General features: G+C 42.4%; 1 protein-coding gene across 5 annotated transcripts in view; it reads left to right on the top strand.

Moving 5' to 3' along the window:
• The window catches only part of LOC134565176 (lymphoid enhancer-binding factor 1-like), an 84,143-nt gene that overhangs the window by 50,852 nt on the left and 11,686 nt on the right, over positions 1-21,605 (top strand). For 2 of the 5 annotated variants that reach the window (XM_063424635.1, XM_063424634.1), the window contains exons 5-11: positions 1,837-1,969; positions 5,941-6,031; positions 8,220-8,303; positions 10,493-10,615; positions 11,310-11,472; positions 14,171-14,278; positions 17,828-17,876. In XM_063424635.1, the coding sequence (XP_063280705.1) occupies positions 1,837-1,969; positions 5,941-6,031; positions 8,220-8,303; positions 10,493-10,615; positions 11,310-11,472; positions 14,171-14,278; positions 17,828-17,876 (751 nt within the window). Of the gene's footprint in view, positions 1-1,836; positions 1,970-5,940; positions 6,032-8,219; positions 8,304-10,492; positions 10,616-11,309; positions 11,473-14,170; positions 14,279-17,827; positions 17,877-18,535; positions 18,577-21,605 lie in introns of all 5 variants that reach the window. The other 3 variants (XM_063424636.1, XM_063424638.1, XM_063424637.1) reach the window with 3 other exon arrangements.

Below are 21,605 nucleotides of genomic sequence, written 5' to 3'. Positions count from 1 at the left end.
ATAATCTGTCTTGGTTTGAAAGACAGATATCTGCTAAGAAGGGGCAGGACCTCCCTAGAGATGGAGAATTCAAATCCCCTCCCTCCAAATTATTCCAATTAAAAGGAAAATTCAAGGAGCTTTCAGGCAGAGGTATGGGGGTAGGAATAACAGTTCTTTACCAGTATATATGACAAAACGACAAACAAACAACAACTACAGCATCAATAATAAACAGAATCAAGAACCTTGAGGGCTTTCTTTTACAAAAGCCCAGAGCAGTTTGATCTGGGTGCCCCTGCAGGACTCCGAGAGGCCGAACTGGAAGGAAGGAAAAGTCCCGGGCTGGTGGATGAGATGAGCTCTGCGCTGGCAGCTGGAGTGGCAGGGGTGTTCCGGCAGGGCTGGGCAGTGCAGGGCTACAGAGTAGCAGTGGAACCTCCAAGCTCCGAAAAAGCAGCGGCGGTGGGGGGAGGCTGGAGAAAATGAGCTCAGGATTCCCGGGTACACGAGCAGATGACTGTAGATTTCCCAGCACGAGGCAGAGAGCAGCCTGACCGTCCTCCTCGGCGCTGAGAGCAAGAGTGCCTCCCCCTCCCCCAGATCTGTCTTTTTTGCCTTTCCCAAAGCTCATCATCTCTCCCCTCTGAGGGACACTCCCAGGGACTCAAAAACAATAGGTGTAGCCTCGTGCTGCTATATCCCTCAAGCACTCTTTTTGTTCTGACTAAGTAGTCATCAAGGCTTTTGGAAACTTATGGGAAAAAATTCTGTGAGAAGAAAAAAAAACAAAAACCAAATCTAACCCCCAACACTATGGCTCGTCCCACTGTGGAAAGAGGAACTTGATTTTCCAGAAGTGTTAATAATGCAGGATTTCATTGGGATTGAGGTGTTCCATTGTCTTGCAACCTTGATCTTAGGGGGTAATTTTGGACAGCATCCTGTCCCTAACCCTGTGCCTCTGCACTCTAAGAAGTGCTGGTGGGGAAGTGTGCATCTTGCCCTGCAAGGACATCACCTTATGGCACCCATTTCATGACCCTTGTGGGCATTTGTAGCACTTTGAGTTCTCCTTGATAGAGTCAGAGGCCTCCCAGCTGTCCCCACATGCTCAGCAGGTCTCCCATCTTAACTGACCCTCTTGAGAGGCCATTGCCAACTGCTTATACATGAAATCAGGCTTCTAAGGGTGACCCTTTAGTTACCTGGTAGACAGACTAAGAGTTTTCAACCAGAGTTTGTAAAACTGCAAGGGACAAACTTTCTGTTCCTCTGGTGATGGCAGGGGTTTGTCCCAGCTGTGCCGTGCCACAGCCATGCAGGAAGAGCAGTGGGGATGAAGAGGGTAGTTGATGAATCCTTGTGTTGCTTTTAAGGCTGGAGATATGGCAAACCTGTACTTTAAGCCTTCTTTTTTAAATGCTGTTCCCGTAACCAAAGGGTTTCTCCAGCACTGCTGCTGACTGCTGTCCTTAGGTCGCAGCCCTTGGTGCACAGTGCCTGCCTGCCCAGCATGTTGCTCCTCCTGCCCTGCAGCTCTCCATTTGCCATTTCCGCAGCCCTGTCTCAATGTCTCCCAAATGCCTTTCTTCCTGCTCCCGGCCGCCACCCATTTCCCCGCATTTCCTCAATATCTTCATCCCTCTTTGGGTGCCAGTGGTCTGAGGATACCGATTCTGGCAGCAAACCTGTTTTCCATCCACTAGCCCTAATGTCATGTCTGTCCATCTGTTTCCTCCGCTTCAGTAATGCAAATATTTTAAAATAGCATTTTGGAAATGTTGGTTTGTTTTTTTTTCCAAAGCAGAAGCCTCACCTTGCTAACACAATTCGATTTTTGTTCTTCTCTTGCAGTCCAACAAGGTGCCCGTGGTACAGCCTTCTCATGCGGTTCACCCCCTCACCCCCCTTATCACCTACAGCGATGAACACTTTTCCCCGGGGTCGCACCCAGCTAACGTCCCCTCTGACGTCAGCTCCAAACAAGGTGAGCCCAGCCTTTCCCAGCACAGTGGTGATGCAGGGTGGTCCTGGTGCCCTCTGTGCTGCTGACAGAGCCTGTATTGCTAATTTGTAGTATTTTTAGAGGGAGGCTTCCAGGTGCATATGCCCACTTTCAGAGATGGTAATTCTGCCGTGATGCTGATATTTAACTTGGCTGCCTAATTTTTTATGTTCTTTCTAACGTGATAACTTGGGCTTGCTTTTCTCATCAGTCTTTCAAAATCTCAGTAAACAGCAGCCAGTCTTCATCATCTCCTGTGGTGCCCAAGGCTTGCAGCATGCTAATACAGAAAGGGCAACCATCCCTCACCTTCCTGAAAATAGAGGACAAGTGCTTCAGTAGTGGTGTTATTGAAACCTTTTCTTTCACTTTATGTTCTTGTATTCTGGCTGTCCATATACTTCTATACATCAGTTGGCATAATCAAAGCACTGCCCATAAAAGTAGTTTTGAGCCTGTGCAAATAAAAGCTTTACAAATCTGACTTTTTTTTACTTTCTTATGCTGACTGCCTTCTGTAGAAAGCATCTTTTTAGATGTCCAAGTCAGGGATGGCAGTTTTCTCTGCGCCTCTAGGACCCCTTCAGGAAAACACAAAAGCCTCCTATATCCACATCTGGAAATGTCAGACCAGCCCTGCTCAGGGTCAGTCTGCAGGCCCTCAGGGAAGAGCAGTCTCCAAGGTGTCAAGCCCAGCCTGTGCCAAGAGCTGCTGCCTAATACCCAGGACAACACAAGGGGTTCCTGGGAAGGGTGTGCTTGCTTGCAATGGGTTGCAAGAGCTGGGGAGGGATGTGATGGATGTTGGGGAGGTGCAAGGGGAAGACTGGCCATGGCTGTCATGGGTCTGCACCAAGGTTTGGGTAAGAACTGGAGCAGAAGAAGCCTGCATGGGAGAGCTGGTGGTGAGGAGGGAAGGAGAGAGACCAGAGGCTTTACAAAGGCATTCACTGTAGTCTGGATATCTTTCTGCATGGGCAGGAAGTCTGTCAGTGCCATGACTGGTCCTGGAGGATGCCTCTCCCTGCCTCTCTCTGCGCTTGCATGTCCCACCACATGCTGTGACACCCAGTTGACAAAATCCTGAAGCTCTGCTTTACCTGGGTTACACATCCATATGCACAGTTGTCCCATTTATCTGAAGAGGCTATAGTCATCATTGTTCAGGGAGAGAGACATTTTTTGTTCTGTCTTTCCCTGAATGCCTAGGTTTCATTTTGGCTGTGCTATGGAGATAATAACATGGGCTACATCCAGAAAATGCTATGGCCTGGTGGCTCTGTGTGGTTTTTGCTGTTTGTTAGTTAGGTTTTGTTTTTTTCTTGGGAGGAGGAATCCAAAAAACACTCTGCCTGGAAAGCCTGGCCTGTAAATACGTATATAATATCTTTTTCAGACTTGGAAGAAGCAAATGGAGACCTCCTGTCCTCTTTTGTCTTCCACCTTTGCGTCAGTGCCCAGGAGAAGGATATTCACACTTATTCCTTGAAATCCCAGGGGTGCCACGCGTTAAGAGAATGGGATTTCCACCTCTTGCTGAAGCTGGCTGTGACAGCTGGGGCACAACCCACTGCTGCAGTTTGTGAGCTCAAGAGGTTTTTGCTTACTGCATGCTGAGTTTGCCCTTCTGTGCCCCATTCTTTTGCCTTTACTGCAGTTTGTTTTTGTATTCTTGTACAGCAGACCCCAACTGAACATCTGGTTTGTTGGTTTTTTGTTTCTGCTGCACATCTTCTCTTCTGCTTCTTCTCCACCCTCTCCCTTGTCCAGCATCCCACCAGTCATGAGTGGAAGCCTGCTGAGGGGCTCTGCCAGGAGGCACAAAGCTTGTTGCCCTCTGGTGTTCCTTAACAGGCTCTTGATCCCTTAGCTCAGTGTCTGGCAAAGATGGGGATGGATGATGCGGATAATGCAGGCTGGAGACTACTGGTTTTGTCTGGGATGGTCTCCTTGATGTATGTGGTCTTTCCGTTCATACTCCCTGTTTCGGCGCCACCGGCGTGTGGGAGCAGCCACAGTGAAGTAGCCCATGCAGTTGCTGCAAAGAGAGGATTTTTTTTCCTCAGGTCCTCTGTCAAATGCCTCCAACCATTGTTTCTGTCCTCGCCTCCCACTGTGGGTCTGGAACAAGGCAGTGCCCTGGCGCCCTAGTCCTGATGCCAGAGTGCCTTCCTCCCACCAAAGGGAGTCCAGCAAGGGGGTCCCACAGCAGCTTGCCCTCAGCACTGCCTCTTGCACTCAAGGCACTTCAGGATGGATACAGAACACCACCTTCTTAAAGGCAGTCACTTCTTTATTTTTTTTAATTTTAATTTGGTTTGTTTTTTCTTAACCCTCTCAAGAGAACTTGCCTTGGAGGGCACTGGCCATATGGTAGCTCTGTGTGCTCCTGCGGGCACTAGGTTCTGGTAGCCCTGCATAAGGGGCCAGAAGTTTTGGATTAGCAATAACAACTGTTCATTAGTTAAGAGAGAGCAGTGTTGTCTCTGTGGGTCAGAACTGCAGATTCTGGGGAAGGAGTGGCCCAGCTCCTTGTGCAGAACTTGGCCTGGCAGGGGCATGGTCATGTCATCATTTCCAGGAACATCAGTCATCATCAGAGATGTGAGAGATGAGACACTGGGCTTCTTTTACACCTTGTTTGGTTTTTCATTTTTTTAACCACTCAGAAAGAGTGTTCCCTCTCATGTAAAAGCCCTGGGATATGTAAAGTGTTTCCTTCTCTGTCAGCTACCAGCTGTTTTACATCTTTGAAAATATAACTGGCCAGAAATTCGATCCTCACTTAGGTAGTGGTTCCAAGTCTGAAAATTCAGTTTTTTGAGACAATGACACCATTGGTATTATTTTCCATGATTTCCTGTACATGGTCCTGACAGATATTCTTCAAATCTTGTAATTAAATTCAAAATATTTAAATACAAACTGGGCAGGGGAATAAGTCAGTAACATCAGTCTATAAACTAAGTCTCAAGGTAGCACATACTCAGTCTTGGACCTTTGGAGTGTCATCACATAAATATTTAATACCCTTTTAAAGCAGCTGATTTAACATGTGAACTAGACTTAACAATTCCTTCTGCTTCACCCCCTCTTCCCCAAACATATTTAAATAAACCAATGTCTTCATGGCCTCTGCAACTGTAATTCCATGTCTCCTGGGGGCACAAGGTTTAGGTGAAGAATGGAGACCACAGACCCTTTTGGGATGAGGATTAGCTTTAATCTTGAGGTGATTCTTGCAGTTGTAGGACACTGTGTTCTGGGGAATGTGAGCTGATAGATCATTCCTGATGGGACTCTTATTTTTCCATGAAAATACTACCATTGCAAAACAGATTGACCTTGGAGCCCACAGGATTCAACTTGATGAAGAGCTGAATTGGAACTGGAGTGACAACTGGAAGCCAAATGAATCATATCAAGTGTGACAATTACAGGCCTCAAAATGGTTCTTAATTAACCACTGATCTTCTGTGGTAGCAAGTTTCCAAAATCTGTGAATCCATAAGGGAACCCATGAAAATATAAAAGTAGCAATTTACCTAATCTAATAGCTCTGCTGTGCTGCCTCTTTGACAATGCTTTATTTTCCCTTTGTTTCATGATGTGTTAGAAGAGGTCCTCAGGATCCTGTCAGGTTTGGTGAGACCATTGAGAGGACAGTAGCACCTAATGCACTTCACAGGAGATCTAAACTTGCACATGTCCTTACCCACACATTTATTTCCTCCTTCCACATTGTTTTTTCCTGTATCTCCCTTCGAATCGCAGTATTGTGTGCAAATTGTTTTAAAGGTGGCCCGTGGAGCCTTTCGCTTTCAAAAGTAACCAAAAAGGTGGTTATTCCTTATCCAGAATACTAGTTCCATCGTAGTATCAGCTGGGAACTGTAGGTCATACATGGAGTATTTTGAGGGGAAACTCACTCATCCTCCTGTGCTTTTTAACAGGCATGTCCAGGCATCCTCCAGCTCCTGATCTCCCTACCTTCTATCCCTTGTCTTCAGGGGGGGTTGGACAGGTAACACCACCTCTTGGCTGGTAAGATTTTTTAGCTTCTTTTCAGACGCGTGCATGTTCACACCATTCTCTATTGTTGAATCAATCACAGCATTTACAAAATAACAATAATATCATTCCAGTAAGAAATTGCTACTTTATTTTAGTTGAAAAGATGAAAAAAATGTTGATCTTTGAAATTAAATGAATCTGTTTTTTGAACATGTATAGAAATTGAAGTGTTAGATTTCACTTTGAAGTCTATGTTCCTTATGGCTCAGATTTGTGGCTCTTTGCTTTTGTAAAACAGTTCTCAAGTAATTAAATGTAAATTTTAATAAACAAAATTGCAATTACTGAAGAGAGGGAAGGTAAGAAAGAACTTTGAAGTGTGTGTGTGGGGGAAATCTTGAAACTGCTCCAAATGGAGAACAATCTTTTATAGTCTGCTGCTTTTTACAGTTTCTGTATGGAAAGAAGCCTCTGCCACTGGGAGATCTTGCTGCTCTTACTAATACTAGCACTTTCATGATCTCTTGCTGCCACTCAGGGTATCATTTTCCTTTTGGAGGAAATTTTCGGAGGAATAGATTTGGCAGGGTGCTTCATGTCTGCTTGGGGTAGATATGTACTTGCCTTCAGTTCTCTTGGAGCAGGGAATAAGGCACCTTGGCCACAATTTCAGTGCTTTAAAATCCTTATTGTGACTACTCTGTGCCCACGCAATGAGGGATGCAGATTTTTTTGTTTTTTAATGTCTCCATGGGAGGGAAACATGATCCAGATGACAACAGACAGAGAAAGTAGAGAGCAGAAGATGGTGAAATGTTGTATTGCTGGCATATTTTCAGGAAAGGCCACATGCCTTTTTGGAACAAATAATTAGTAGATATCAAGCTAAAATATGGAAGTCTCTATCTATTTTTTCAATCTTTTTTCCCCCCTCCTCCTCCCCATTTGGCTGCTTAGCTGACTCCTCACTTCCATTGCCACCAGGCAGTTGCTAGCATGCATTTTCCAGATGTGGTCAATCATTTCTTCTGAATGGTTTCTTGGTGCAGAAGCTGGGGGGAGGGAAAAGGGAAAAGAGAAAGATGAGAGACAAGATCCAACCTTAAAAGACTTGGGGATGTGTTCAGCAGCATTCACCAACAGTGGGACATACTCAGCTGTCCCTTATGCTATGGCTCCCTGCTGTGAGGTAGCACTGTTGAGACTTCCTTCAACTTTTTTTTTTCATTTCCTCTTCCCTTTGAGCACTGCTTATTTCCAGTAATATGCTCCAAGAGTGAAATCTGTGTCCTGAACCTTACAAAGGCCAGGCTCCATTTATTCTCATCTGAGAGCTGATTGACCAGTCGATAAGCAACTGTTTGAATAGGATTGATGTGTGTGGTGTCCCTGTGGCTGGGAGAGTTGTTTGGGCTGAACTGGTATTTGCTCACATTACCTGCTACTTCAGGGTGTTCATTGTAGTCATGACTGGACCATCGTGGACTGAAAGTAATCAAAAGGTAGTGATGATGATAAAAATTAAAGACCTCAAATGATGGACTGGTGGCAAAATATTCTGTATATGTTGGAGTGGAAAGGAGGCAAAAACTTCTATGCAAGCTTCTCTTACTGGACTGCAAAGTTTGATCTTTAAGTAGTAAGATAGACTTGTGTTGCTGTGGGCTTTTACAAGGTTGGGTTGGGGTTTTTTTATGGAATCAATTTCTCCTTAGAAAAGCTGTCCACTTGTACCTCACTGTGCTAATGGAGAGAGTCCTAAGTTTTCAAAGACTTAATAAAACTGTTCAAAAGGCTTTTTAGCTTAATAATTCACCATCTGGTGATCTCGCTCTGATCTACAGTAGAACTATTTGGAATAAGATGCTTTTTTCCTAAGAGCTTTTTTAATAAATCTGATTCCAGTGCTTCTAAAACTAGGTGAGAGAGGGATAGAGACTGAGGAGTGTGCATGTGTGTGTGTGCCCCCAGGGGAGGAAGGCTGGTTGTTTTGCTTTCCTTCCCAGTGGAAACTTAAATTGGGAATCTTTCAATAGCAAGGGAGAAAGTTCAAAGCATTTAAGTATTTATTAGTTTCATTAGGAAAACTCTTGAAAGTGTTAGCTCTTACTATTTATTTGTGACTAGTACTGAGTTCCCATCAAGAGCTTGTAACTCTAGAGTAACCACTGAATATCATATCACATGACTGATGGGTTCCTTTCTTCTGTGACCTCAGGCAAGGTCAGCCTGTATATCCCATCTCGAGTGGATTCAGGCAGCCCTATCCATCCTCACTCTCAGTTGACCCTTCCATGTCCAGGTAGGTGTAGGAGGTGAATGACTGACTGGGGAGTAACTGCTGGCATTAGAGGGCAGGTTGCTCTTCCGCTTGCATCTTGGTCTGCCTTTGCTTGCTTTTCAGTCAGCTAAACCCTTATGCATACATTTTTTATTTAACTTTTGTGTGTATATGCAGTTTGCCTGGATCCCACACTGGTCTCATTCAGCATTTTCTTGTCAGTCTCTGAAGTGTTGCAATGAGGAGCACCAGTGAATTGTCAACAATTAATTGAGCTGTTTCATCTGAAATGAGTCATTAGTTCATTTCTAGATGCAACACATAGTGTTGTGCATAGCATCCTTGGGTTTTGCTCATGTCAGTATGCAACCAGGTGGATTGTCACTCTAGTCTGCATTCTCTAGTTCCAATTTCAAAATTGTTGGTAATTAGTCTTGAATCACGTAGATAATGCTCTGTGTGGAAACTTGCTCACATGAAGGTATTTCATAGCCCAAAGCCACTAATGGCAGGGGATGGCAGCACAGTATTTGTACTGGTGTGTGACTCAGGCACTGTGTCTTTATGTCTAAGTGCAAGCAAGCAATGCTAATTGAGACTTGGCCATGACACACTCCAGACCTTCTATGCTCTGCTTTCGCATTCTGAAGACAGCTTCTGCATCCTGTGCTTGGTGTACAAGAGGTTGCAGTATACAATTCTTGGGGTTTTTTTTTCTGTGATCTGTAGAAGAGGCATCCTCTTGCAGAGGGATTTAAGGCAGGCCACTTGATAAGTGGTAGATCCTCTTACTACTTTGTGTGTGGGCTCCTTTGGATTATTACTGTCCCTTCACTTCTTTACAGGGTAATGATAAGCATCTGCCTGTCAGGGTGATTGGGAAGAAAACCCATTCTTTCTCTGTGGGCCTGATTTTCTGAAGCCTGAGAATTGCTGGCTTTCCCAAAGGAGAGTTTTCAGCAGTTTCTCCTTTCTCAGGCTTCTTCGTGTAAACACTTTTTCTTCCCATAATATTTCTGGGTAAACAATATTCCTTTACCATAACAACCTCTCTCCCAGGTGTTGTTTGTGTTACTTAACCGATGGAGAGAGGTGTCCAACCTGTGGACCAATGGTATGTCTTTTTAGCGGAACAGGCTATAAAAAGACAGAAAGGAATTGCAATAAAGCTTTAGCCTTCTGATGTTTTCTACCTGCTGGAGTCAAGCATCTTCATTTTCATGTCTAATTGCAACATTTCTCCATGATAAAATCACTTGATTTGGTTACAGGGCTTTCTGTTTCCTTTATTTTGATCTCATGAAGGAAAAGGGCAATGAGGGGACCAGGGAATGGTGAAAGGAGAGGCTGGATGCCATTCCTTAGCCATCGCTCTTTCAGCAAAACTGTGGAGCATGAGCTTGCTTTTGATATTAACAGTACTTTCCAGCAGTTTAAAATACAGCATGCAAGTTTTCTGTTATGTCAGAGTTGCAATGCACAGCACCTTCAAGATCTGTCTCAACTGTCCTTGAGAATGACCTAGGTTAGTAGGGTTGGATTATTCAGTTAGTGTTATTTTGGTTTTATTTTCCATTTTCCTTCTTGTACAAATGAAAGGAAGCTTTAATTAGGACCAAAATTTCTCCCTGCTCCCATCCTTCATCCAGGATGCAGGATTTTCAAAGTTTATTTTAAGCATTTTAGGTAAGAATAGTGGGTTCAGATGAAATGATGTTAAAATCTTTTACCTTAAGTACCTTGAAAAGTAGAGAGCCATCAGGGACTTCTTGAAAAGACTCTCATTTCATTTTATTTGTTTCTGCATGGCAGTTTTCTCCTTTGCATTGGCTGGTGGTGGATATTTCAAGGATGTTTATATCTTGGTGTGGAAATACATTTTTTGGTTAAGAAATGTGTATTTTTATTGCTAGACAGTGCAACAGTACAAACATTAAATATTTCTCGCGCATTGCTAAAAGTGTTTGCCTGAAAGGTAATAAAACAACTTCTCTTCAACCAAAATGTTGACTGATTTGTTCATTTGTTTTTCTTGAACAATTGGGCTACAATGCACAATTCTTAGCCAAATATTTTTCGTGTGCTCTTTAAGAGTTGTCTTCATTGCAAGCTCCATAGCATTTGCATTCTTGATGTGTCCTGCTGCTGTCATACGTGTTTGATGCCTGTGTTCAGTGGGGTTAACGACCTTGCTTTGTTTTCTCTTTTAGGTTTTCACATCACATGATTCCTGGTCCTCCAGGCCCTCACACAACTGGAATCCCTCATCCAGCTATTGTAACACCTCAAGTAAAACAAGAACATCTGCACAACGACAGTGAGCTAATGCATGTGTGAGTCTGCCTTTCTGCTCTAGGCCTTAATGAAAAAATGTTTGAGAACTAGCTCTATCTGAAGAGGAGTCAAGGATGCTTAAAAAAAAGTGCCTTTCATGACTTCTTTGAACTTTAACTCTTCTCCTACAATTAAAACAGTACAATTACTGTTTGGTAAGGGTAGTGAGAAGCCATTTTCATTCCAGTCCAGCACTTTTAAGCTGTTTGCAACAGCCATCTTGATTCAGTCATAATCATGGACCTGTCCAGTTGTGACTGGTGCTTGTGTGTGAACACATGAACTTCTGCTGGAAAAGTTCTTACCTGCAAAATTCGCTAATAAAAAGCAGTCTCATGGCTTAGTACTCAGAGGCAAAAGACCTAGGAAAGAAGGGGGTGAGAAGCTATTCTCCTGCCTGTGGCAGTGATCTTTTAGGGTACCATGGATAGCCTTTCAAAAAGAGAATTGGGACAAGTTTGGAGCAGATTCACAGATTAAATGTTACTTACTAGAGAATGTCAACCTGATGTCCTCCCTGAGTATTTAACTAAAAGATATGAAAGTGGATGGGACATGACCACTGAAATTCTCATTATTACTACTTAAGTGCTGCTGTAACCACAAGTTAGTAATTTTCCATTGGATCTTTTCAGGTTGAAGGCAAATTAATGCTTTTTTTCCTTTCCTTTCCCTTTCCCAACCACGTTTTAGGAAGCCTCAGCACGAACAGAGAAAAGAACAAGAGCCAAAAAGACCTCATATTAAGAAACCTCTGAATGCTTTCATGTTGTACATGAAAGAAATGAGAGCGAACGTTGTAGCAGAGTGTACTCTGAAAGAAAGTGCAGCTATCAACCAGATCCTTGGCAGAAGGGTATGTACCAGGAGGGTTTGTAAGCGCTCATGTGTGCTGCTAATTTGTGTTTCCCTTTAGTTGGGTGTGAAGGCTGACTTTCTGTTTGAGGTGATAACTGATGTGCAACTATCAAATTAGCTATAGAAGATAAAACATGCAACAAAAATAAAAGCAGTATCTTGATTTTCTTTTTTCAGCATTAGCAACATCATCAAATTTGTGTCTGTTCCACTCATGTTACGGTGTCAGCATCTCAGACATGAAATACCCTCAGTCACACACAGAAGAAGCATTTTAATCACATTCTGGGTCCTCCCTTAGGCTGGTGCCCATCAGGGCAGGGAAGGGATCATTCCAAGATGAACACTGAATGCCACTGGAGATGAAACTCAAAAGTGAATATAACGTGGTCCAGTTGTAGTCATGTAGGTTGGGAGGGACCCACAGAGGTCATGTAATGCAACATCTGCACAAAGCAGGTCTGGTTACATCAGGCTGCTCAGGAACCTTCCCAGCCAAGTTTCGAATGTCTCTGAAGTCATCAGCCGAGTACTGATGATCCCAGTACATGTACCAGAGCCTTGCTGAGAGTTGTATGCTTCTGTGGCATTGTAGTCATGTTTTGTACTTTCCACACTCAGAAAAAAACCTATGCAGGCCAACTCACAGTACAGCCTTTGTGTTCTCTGCCAGTGTTATTCTTCCAAGGAAAGGCAGCAGAGGTAAACGCCCATTTTGCAACTGACTCCCAGAAATGAGAAAAGGGGTGACTTTTGTATCAATTGGAGTTTGAGTAGGGATTATTCAAATCCCTAGTGAACACCTTTTGATCACTGACCAAGGCAGTATTGAGAGGCGCTGTGACTCTCTGAAAACCCTGTACTTTTAAGTGGGAAATCAGTACGTGACCTAAAGTGCTCCTTTTATATTACAGTTGGAAGACTTCCCCCTCCAAACAGAGCAGAAATCTACTGGTACTTGTTCCAGTACATGCAGTCTTCTGCTTTCTGTTGTTCTTGTTACCTCCCCTTAAAGGACGTCTTGGTACTTGCCTTTTCCATGCTTTCATGCAAGTCTCTAGGATCACATATGGGCCATTTGCTTAAGAATTGGACTTCATGATCCTTGAGAGTCCCTTTCAACTCTCAGTATTTTGTGATCTGTGAACTACTCTTACAGGTGATGGCAGTCCCAGATGATTTATCTTAGTTGCTTAGTGTCAGCCTTGTTTTCGTGGCCTGAACAAGGGCAGTGGCTTATTTATCTCTGTTTTGGTAAGGAATCAACCTCGGGGCTCCTTTGCGTCCTTTTTTTGCAGCTTGGACTCCTCTTTTCAAGTTACTGTTCTCCATGAAAGTACCTTAAATTCCACTTTTCCTGTGGTGCAAATGAGGCATGACTTATCCAATGCAATTGCTTGAACATTAATTATTGTCAAGTGTTTTGTGTTCAGTCATCATGGTCACTATTTACCCTGTGCTATCTCAGGGGAGGAACCATCTCTGTTCTCACGAGCTGACACTGCATGCTGCTGGGCTCCCTGATGCCACAGCATTGTGTTCACTACCTTCCAGTTTTTGAATGTGCATGTGGAGTTTGAGTGTTGCAGACAGGGTGAACTGCTGTGCTCTCAATAACACATCCAACTTGCCAAGTCAAGGCAGGCAAGAGCTTTAGTTCACATCCTGTGATGTGTAACCAAACAACATATTAAATCATACAAATGTGATCTGATCTGAAATCTTAGTTCTGTATGTTAGTCTTGTGTAAGTGTCTTAATGATTTCTTAATGATTGTTCGTCTGGTTTTTGGATTTTTTTAATAACTTCTTTTCCCCTTACTTTCCCATGGATGTTGTCAAACAAGAAGATGCATCTAATGCTGCAGCAGTGGAAATTATTCTAAATAAAAGGCCTTTACTCTTTCTGGTTCAGGTCTGTGATTGGTGTTTCAAAAAGAACAAAATTACTAGATACTAATGTAGCTGATACCTTTCCAAATGTGCAGGTTGTGAGTTTTTGTTTGCTTTTTTTTTTGGGGGAGGTGGTTATTTTAAAGTACATGAAACCAGGAAATTTATCCCTGCTTGACTACAAAGGTCAACTCGTGTGATATGTAAGACTGTAATTCTGTGGTTTCTTTATCTCTGAAACTTTTGCAGTTGCCATTTCCTTTTTCAATCAGAAAGCAGGTACCTTAAGGTTCAATGCTTAGAAGTTGATTTTGGAACAGGGGTGCTGCTGCCCAGAAAGCCTTCTGTGTTGGCATTGAAAACTTGTGTCTAGTTGCTGCTTGAAACCAAGACAGCAGACTTTTCTGTCAAGGGGATGTTGCTGCCCCTTAAAAGCAGCACAAGCCCCCTCAGTTCTGTCAGGAGCTAAAGGCTGTTTTCGTTGCTGTTTTGTTGGGGTTTGCTTTTATTTGTTTGTTGTTGGTTTTTTTAAGTAGTGTTGGGAGAGTGTGGTTCTGTGAGCAGATTATTTGGTGAGCCCTGTTTCCATAAATAATTTTTGTTTTGCTTCAGGCACTTGGCAGTTTCAGAGCTGACAAATGCCTGAAAGTTGGTTAATAAACACAGGTGCTTGTAATTGCTAATGAATTCCCTTTTTGCAGTGGGGAAGGACTGAATCAAAGTCACTAAAACACTTGCTCAAGTCATCTGTTGCCTAGGTATAGGTTAGTTCCTAGTCTAAAGGTGTGTTTATTTTGTTTGCAGTGGCATGCTCTCTCCCGTGAAGAACAAGCAAAATATTATGAACTAGCTCGTAAAGAAAGACAGCTACACATGCAGCTTTATCCAGGCTGGTCTGCAAGAGACAACTATGTAAGTCACTCACTTGAAGGTTCTTTTTTAAAATTCACTTTCTTTTTGTAACTTCTAAAATTATTATTGTTTCTTCTTTTTCTCTATAACTTGTGGAAAGTTCTGGATGAAGGGATGGTGAACATACATCTAACATAAACCTTATATTTGTTTTCACTTCAAGCACCCAGAAAACTTGGGATTTTGTTGAGATGCTTCTTATGAAACTCACAGTTTCTGAGGGGAAAAAATAACATGGAAAGTTTTTTTCCTAAGACAATGGCCAGTACTGTCTGGAAGCTCATGTTGTACTGTACAGCTGTGAATTTTCCATCATTTTCTACTTGATCACTTATTATCCAGAAATCATTCTTAGACCTGAGAAAAAAAGGGATGTCTTGCTTTCAAGACAACTGCAAGCCCAGGGGTCTTAATGCAGACTGAACCTTAGCTGAAATTAATTCAGAATGGTCCATTTGTGCAAATCTTGTATAAGTAACCTTCATGGTAGAGCCTACCGTTATACATAGATATATATATAGGTATATGTTAAGAAGTTTTCTTACAGTTACTCTTGTTTTATAATTAAATATCAAATAGCCTGCACTGCATGGTTACACTCTGGTGCCTACAATGAGCTGTCAGTCCAGCCAAATGTGATGATATCAAACTCAGAAGTTGCAGTCCTGAGACACTGATCCTAACCTGAGATCTGAGTTCCTTTCTGTCCCTCCATTAGATGTGACACCATCTACTGGGATAGGAAATGTGCATGCTATATCTGGCTCAATTTTCCTTCTGCATTAGGTGGACAGTAGTTTTTCTCTACTTCAGTGATGTCTTTGGACATTAAGGATTGAGGTACCTAAATACAGTGTTAACAGAAACTGTAGAAACTGGCACAGAATGCATTGACACAGAAACTATGTGATTATCTCTGAAGGAAATGCTGCTTTGCTGACATGCATGCCCAGTTTTGTAAGCACAGACACAACTGAAAGCCCTAGCAGCTTCTTTTTGTCTGTTTTACAAAGCCAGTAAACTGTCCTGACACTACACAGGTAGGGTTTATTTCCAGTAGCCAGACCATGTCAACAGAGCTGTCTTGAAGTATAGCTGGGAACAAACAGGGTCTTTTAGGGAAAGACTCCCTGGAAACTAGGGGTTTTTGCTTGTCTCAAATTTACTTGCTGGAAAATCACACCACTTTGGAGTCTTGACAGCTCGTGCTTACTGGACATCAGGCTTCAAGATGGTCCTGTGATGTTTGGTCATGTTGGCTTTGAGAACCCTGTGTTCTGCCCCAGCCTATGCCACACAGCACAAGCAGCAGACCGGCAATTTCTTAAATGCCTTGACAGACATTTGGAGTGTGTGAGGTGGCACGTATGAGTTATCTCTTTGATGTGCTTCCAGCCTACATCCTGTGTGGAAGTATAGCTCTGACATACTCCAGTCCTGTATGTTACAATGAAGAACTCTGCTAGCTTCCTCTTGCAGCCCTCCCCTGTGCCTCTCCAGGAATGCACACATTCTGCAGTGGTGGTCAGATGGTGATCATAGGAGAGCACAGTTTATCACTGAAACCTTTTCAGATATACATCATCTTGGTTTTTTCCAAAAAGTGAAATTGTATTAATTTAGCACAGGTATTACTCCAGTATTTTGAGGGTTGGAAGTGACTTAGGAGTGGTTCTTCTGTTTCACAAAACAGTACAACTAAAAAATACATACTGTTTGGTTTTAGTTCTCTTTTGGTTTGCCTGGTTATTCAGGATTTTAGGAATTCGAAGAAAATGTTAAACATTGCTATTCAACTGTTGAAACTATCTTTTTCATATGTTTTTATTACTTATACCCAAAGCAGTCATGCTAAGTTGTGTGATAGACATGAGAAACACAATGTTTTCACAACATGAGAGTGTCTGTATGTGCTGCAGTTGTCAGAAACTATCTTACTTGGGAATGCTGACAACTAGTTTTCAGCCCAGACTTCTGATCCTTCACTTGTGTTATCTCATAGGTAGATCTCAGATCAGCTTTCAGTTTATGTTTTAGCACTTGAAGTCAGCCTGACATAGAGAATAAAACAAATTTTCCTCCCATGACTTTTCCATGTTAACATCTGCACTAATGCACTTTCCTGTCCAGAAAAAGTATTGCCTTGGTGCCTAAGCGATAAAGTATATTGCTATAAGTTCCCCAGAGCCCTTGAAATGTGTTTTTCAACTTCTAGTCTTCGTCCTGACTTGGGAATCTTGCTCACAAGGCATTGCCCAGCCCTGTTTCCAGCCTTGGGATAAATAAAGACAGGAGCTTGAGAGTCAGGCAGGCCCAGACTGTCAAAGCAGAGTGGAGGCTTCTTAATTCATGTGCTAGAGCTTCACCACAGCCTGTATTTGGAGTCCTCTCTTTCTGTCTATCAATCAGTGAGCACTTGCAGGGATTTGAGGTGGTTTCTCACATCACCTGCTGTCCATCCCAGCACCTTGCAGAACTAGCTCATGGAAAGATCTGTCCCAGCACCTCAGCCCTTCCACTCTGAGGCCACTGTGTCTATGACATGCTCTGTGCTGGGACATGCAGCTGCCAGCCATGAGAGTGTGGGACCAGAGGATGGGGGCAGCAGGCTGCAGCCCTACTCACAGCAACTGCACTAGCCTTTGCCAGAGCTCATCTGTTGCAGCCTGTCTGGAGGCTTCATTAAAATATAAATGGATGTGATTTTTTCTTAAAACAAAAAGCTTTCACTGACTGTACAGGGCAATAAAGACAAGACATATGGCAGAATATCAGCAATGGTTAGGGTGATGCAGGATGACTGAGGTTTAAAATTGTGGGTCTAAGCTGGCCTTTTGTTTCCTGACAGACTGTGTGAAGCAGGAGCTGTGGCCATTGCCATAGATGGGGGTGCAGGAGAAGGCTGAGTGTGTAGGTTGGCACGCTGTGGCCAGTGTGGTGTCTCAGAAAGACAGCTGCCAGGCATCCATTTGTGTTCTGCACTTCAGCCATGTTAAGGGTGCTCTGCTGTACACTCTCTGTGGTTTGGTTATTGCAGAGTGCACTCTGGCCACAGCCACACCAGACTTGGCTTTTGTTCAGGTATGAGCATTATCAGAACAGTTTTAGTTGGCTGGTTTGCACCCCGGGGAAAAGTCATGGTCATCCTAGGTACTTTCAACACTCTGTCTGCTCCTACCATGTATGACAGTGTATCTGAATGTGTGAAGAGTTCTTGTAAGAGCCATAAATGATGATATCAACATACGTGTCATCAGATTATTGAGCATGAGAAGTCTTTTAGGTGCTTGCGGCTGCCAGTGTTAGTTGAAAAACTGCCAGAAATTGTAATTCCATGTGGATATAAATATATGTATTGCCGATGTGCATATTTCTCCATAGATGCTCAAAGGAAACCATTGAATTAGTTAAAAGTGGGATAGAAAAGCTACCCTGAAAATAATTGGGTTTTTTCCTAACACTTTCAGTGTCCAGATGACTTTTGCTGTGAGGTAAGTGACGACAAAGTTCTGTGCATGTAATGGTATGATAAAATTTCTTATTTTTCAGGGGAAGAAAAAGAAAAGGAAGAGAGAAAAGTTGCAGGAATCAGCATCAGGTAGGCCATGACCACCTCTTACTTGCCATTCACCTCAGGTATATTTTAGAAACCAAGACTTGCGCTATTTAATTTTTACAAGCTTTTATCTAACACTTGCTTCTGATGGACATTTTAAGATATTTCACTTGGAATGTAAGCTTGTGAACATGCACTCAACCCGTGCCTCCTTTCCCTTACACCTTTCTGAGCAGCAGTCCTGATGGCATCAACATTTTTGGCTGAACTTACGCATTGCTGCAATCACTGTCCTGTTTTACCTTTGCTTTTCTCCTCAGTCAGTGTTGTATCATCTTTAGACTTAACTATGTCTCAAATACTGTGTGGTATTTTTGGACACTGGAAACTTTACACTGACCTTTTGTACTTACTGTATTTTTTCTCACTGTATTTTACATTTCTTTGTACACTAACAGCTGCCTAGTAGGTTGGCTAAAAGAATCAGTGAGGTCTCCTCTTTGCCTTTAAAATAGGTGTAAAGAAATACCGTTTTCCCCAACAAAAAAATGGCTGGTATAAGAACCATAAAAAAACCCCAAACAACAAAACCAAAAACACACACAAAAAAAATTCCACGTAACACTGTAGCAAACAAACTTACTTGGAATGTGCAAGAACTCTGTAACAGAAATTTGTTAAAGGAAAACAATCTTCTACAGGTACAGGCCCCAGAATGACAGCTGCCTACATCTGAAGCATGGTAAGAACATCTCTAAAGCTTTCCTGCTGATAAAACTGAATTGTAAAATAAGCCTTTAAATTTTATGCAATAATATGAATTTAGCAAAAATTGCAGAACTATCATATCCCAAAGCTAATGTTACTTTGATTACTGATGGTTTTTATACCGGCTATCTATTATGTGTTCACCATTTCACTGCTTAACCATAATATTTTCAAACTGACCACACCTCACTGACTCACTGCAAGTCTGCCTGTGAACCAGGGATGGGTTTATTAAGTGGTGCAAGCCCTCCCAGACTGTCACAGCTCATAAGAGCAGGGTAGACGCTGACTTTGGAGCACATTTTATGTGCTGGCATCAACAAGATTCTGGCTGGCTGGGTACACCTTTTAAAAACAATTTTTTCACCTGTATACTAACAAAACACCTGCTAAGAAAATGGGACTGTATTTCAGTTGTTTCAAGAATTTCTCCCACAGCTGTACAGTGGTATTTCATGTGTGGTGCAGGTTGGGGGTTTTTGTGGTTGTTGTATTTCCAGCATGTGTTTTCTTTCTTTATACCATATTACCTGCATTGAGGGTAGAATGACTAGTGATTACACATGTGCAATAACACCATCTAGTCAGCTTGTGAATGCACACAGTACCACAGTGAGATTCTAATTTCTCAGTGTCTGTGTTGGAAGGCTGATCCTTCTCTTTCTCTCAGTCTGATGTGTTTTCTAGTAGGAAGGGCATTAATTTGAAATAATAGTTGCTTCTAAACTGTCTAATTAACCCAGATTGCACTTGGGAGATCCCCAAGAATTCCAGGAATCATGCAAAAAAAAAAAAAGACTTTTCAAAATCACCTACACACTGTATCAGGAATGGGCTCTGTCCTTTCTTTCTCTGGCCACAGGTTCCCTGTGGTATTTAAGAGTAGTTAGCAAAGCAGGCTCCTGTTGGCCCTCTGCTCTGCTTGGACTTTAAGCCTGAGAAAGCCAACTTCAGTTTCCCCTGTGCAGTGTGTCAGTCAGCATGATTCAAGCCTCTTCTGAAGTTATGCTATTATGCTGGTTAGTCTAAACTTGGTTAAGACAAGACTTTGGTGGTTTGTTTGTTTGGTTTTTTTTAAAGCTGAAGTAAAGTGAAAAGGCAAAATGTGTGGGTTTTTTTACTTCCCAATAAGCAGAAGTTTTTCAGGCAAGCATGCAACCTTGCCCTTTGCAATATGCCTGAGTCATGCTGATTTGAGATGTGGATTGCAGTGTTGGGGTTCTGTAGCCTATACAACAAATGTAGCTGTAAAATATTACAATAGCATTATACCTACTGAAAAATAAAGTGCTTTAACCTTGAGTTTTATAATTGATATTTCAGCTTAGTTGCCTGGGTCCATGACTGTTGTGAATATTTTTCACTTTGATCATAACACAGTACCATTAGGCAAAATACCCATAATTTTATCTGAATTGATGCAGTGCACTTGATTGGGATTGGAATACATCTAAGGTTCAAGTGACAGCTGAAAAACAGGGACTATTTGGTCTCTTGGATGCCTTACAGTATTGCCTATGCTGAACTAGTTTTGTTGGAGTTTCTCTGCATTTTTGGTATTAGAGGTTGAATATTCTGAGTGTGAGGATTTTCTCTCCCTTTGACCTTTACACTCCTGCCTTCCTGTATCCTCTTAGGCTTTGTAACAGTGTGGAAACTGTTGGCAATATCTGTCTCTCTGTCTTCAGGCAATTTGTAACACAGAGTCTGAGAATAGTAGTATGTTCTTCAGGGAAGGAGAAGTGTGTTGTTGACTTCTTATATGCATGTGAAGGCAGCCTCACTGTGTTTCATGCCGAGTGAATGATCTGCACTGGGGATGTACAGATGTGCTCTTGCTGGAAGTAGATGCACAGAATGATTTAGGGAACCTGAATCAGCCAGACTTCAAAGTAAACTTCTGAAGGTTAAGAATCTTGCCCTCTGCAAGCCTAATCCAAAGAATGTTTTGCCCACAAGCATATCTTACCAGGCCCACAGCAGAGCTGTTGTAGTCTTTACTGGATGGAGATAATAAGTTTGGGAATAGCTTTCTTACTCGCACAGATAGTGTAAGGAAGAGGGAGAAGGAGGGTGGGAGGTCTGGGAAGGAGACAAGCTTTCTGTTATCTGAGAAGAATCAGAAATGAGTAGGTGGCAAGACCAAAGAAAGAATCTCAAGATCAGAACAAAGGAGATCAGCCAGGGCTGTAATTACAGTGATGTGAGAAGGATGAAATTGTGGGAGGGTTGTGTGGTCAGATGTTCAGAGGAAAATAACGGAAGAGACATGCAAACAGACATGATTTAAGATACTGTGAAAGTTTTGGGTGTGGTTTTTTTTGTCCATGAACATTCAGCAAGTAACTGATTTTTAAGGTGGACCTCTAGTCCTGCTTTTTGACTTAAGCATGATTAGAGTGGTAAAGCCAAGGTGGTAGCATTAAGTTGCCCCTTTTCCAAGGGTTGTACACAGCAGCAGTCATCTTATGGCTTCACTGCTTAGGATTTAACTGAGTTCTGTGATCTCTAACCTACTGAATGGCCAATTTGTAAAAGACTTCAGAATGCTCTAGGAATACTCTGACCCTCTGCACCAGTCTTTGCTACATTATCCTGGATTACTCCAAAGCATGTCCTTTAAGAGTAGTGGAACTGTCCCAAGGAGGATTTTATTTGCAGTTGACATTGCCCAACACACTGCTTGAAATAACTTTGATTTATTGAAGAAATAACTTTTATTTATTCTCTTCATTTGAAACCAACCAAAAGTGGAATTAGACCTGGTAATGCTAAAAATAAATTGAGGCAAGGCCAGGGAGGGAAGAGGCAATGAGGAAAACTGAGATTAAGGACAATGTAGACATTACCTGTTGACCACCTTTCTGAAAGATGAGTGGTGGTTTTTTACTTTAAGTACAACCTTCTAGGGGATTTGTAAATAGGAGAAATTCTGTCTTAGAAGTGGAAATTTCTAATTTCCTATCCAGTCTGACTTTTGGAAGGGAAAAAAAAAGGTGATTT

The sequence above is a fragment of the Prinia subflava genome, assembly GCF_021018805.1.
Source record: "Prinia subflava isolate CZ2003 ecotype Zambia chromosome W unlocalized genomic scaffold, Cam_Psub_1.2 scaffold_37_NEW, whole genome shotgun sequence".
NCBI lineage: Eukaryota > Metazoa > Chordata > Aves > Passeriformes > Cisticolidae > Prinia > Prinia subflava.
The sequence above is the reverse complement of the archived record's forward strand: the minus strand, read 5'-3'. Positions and strand labels throughout refer to the sequence as shown.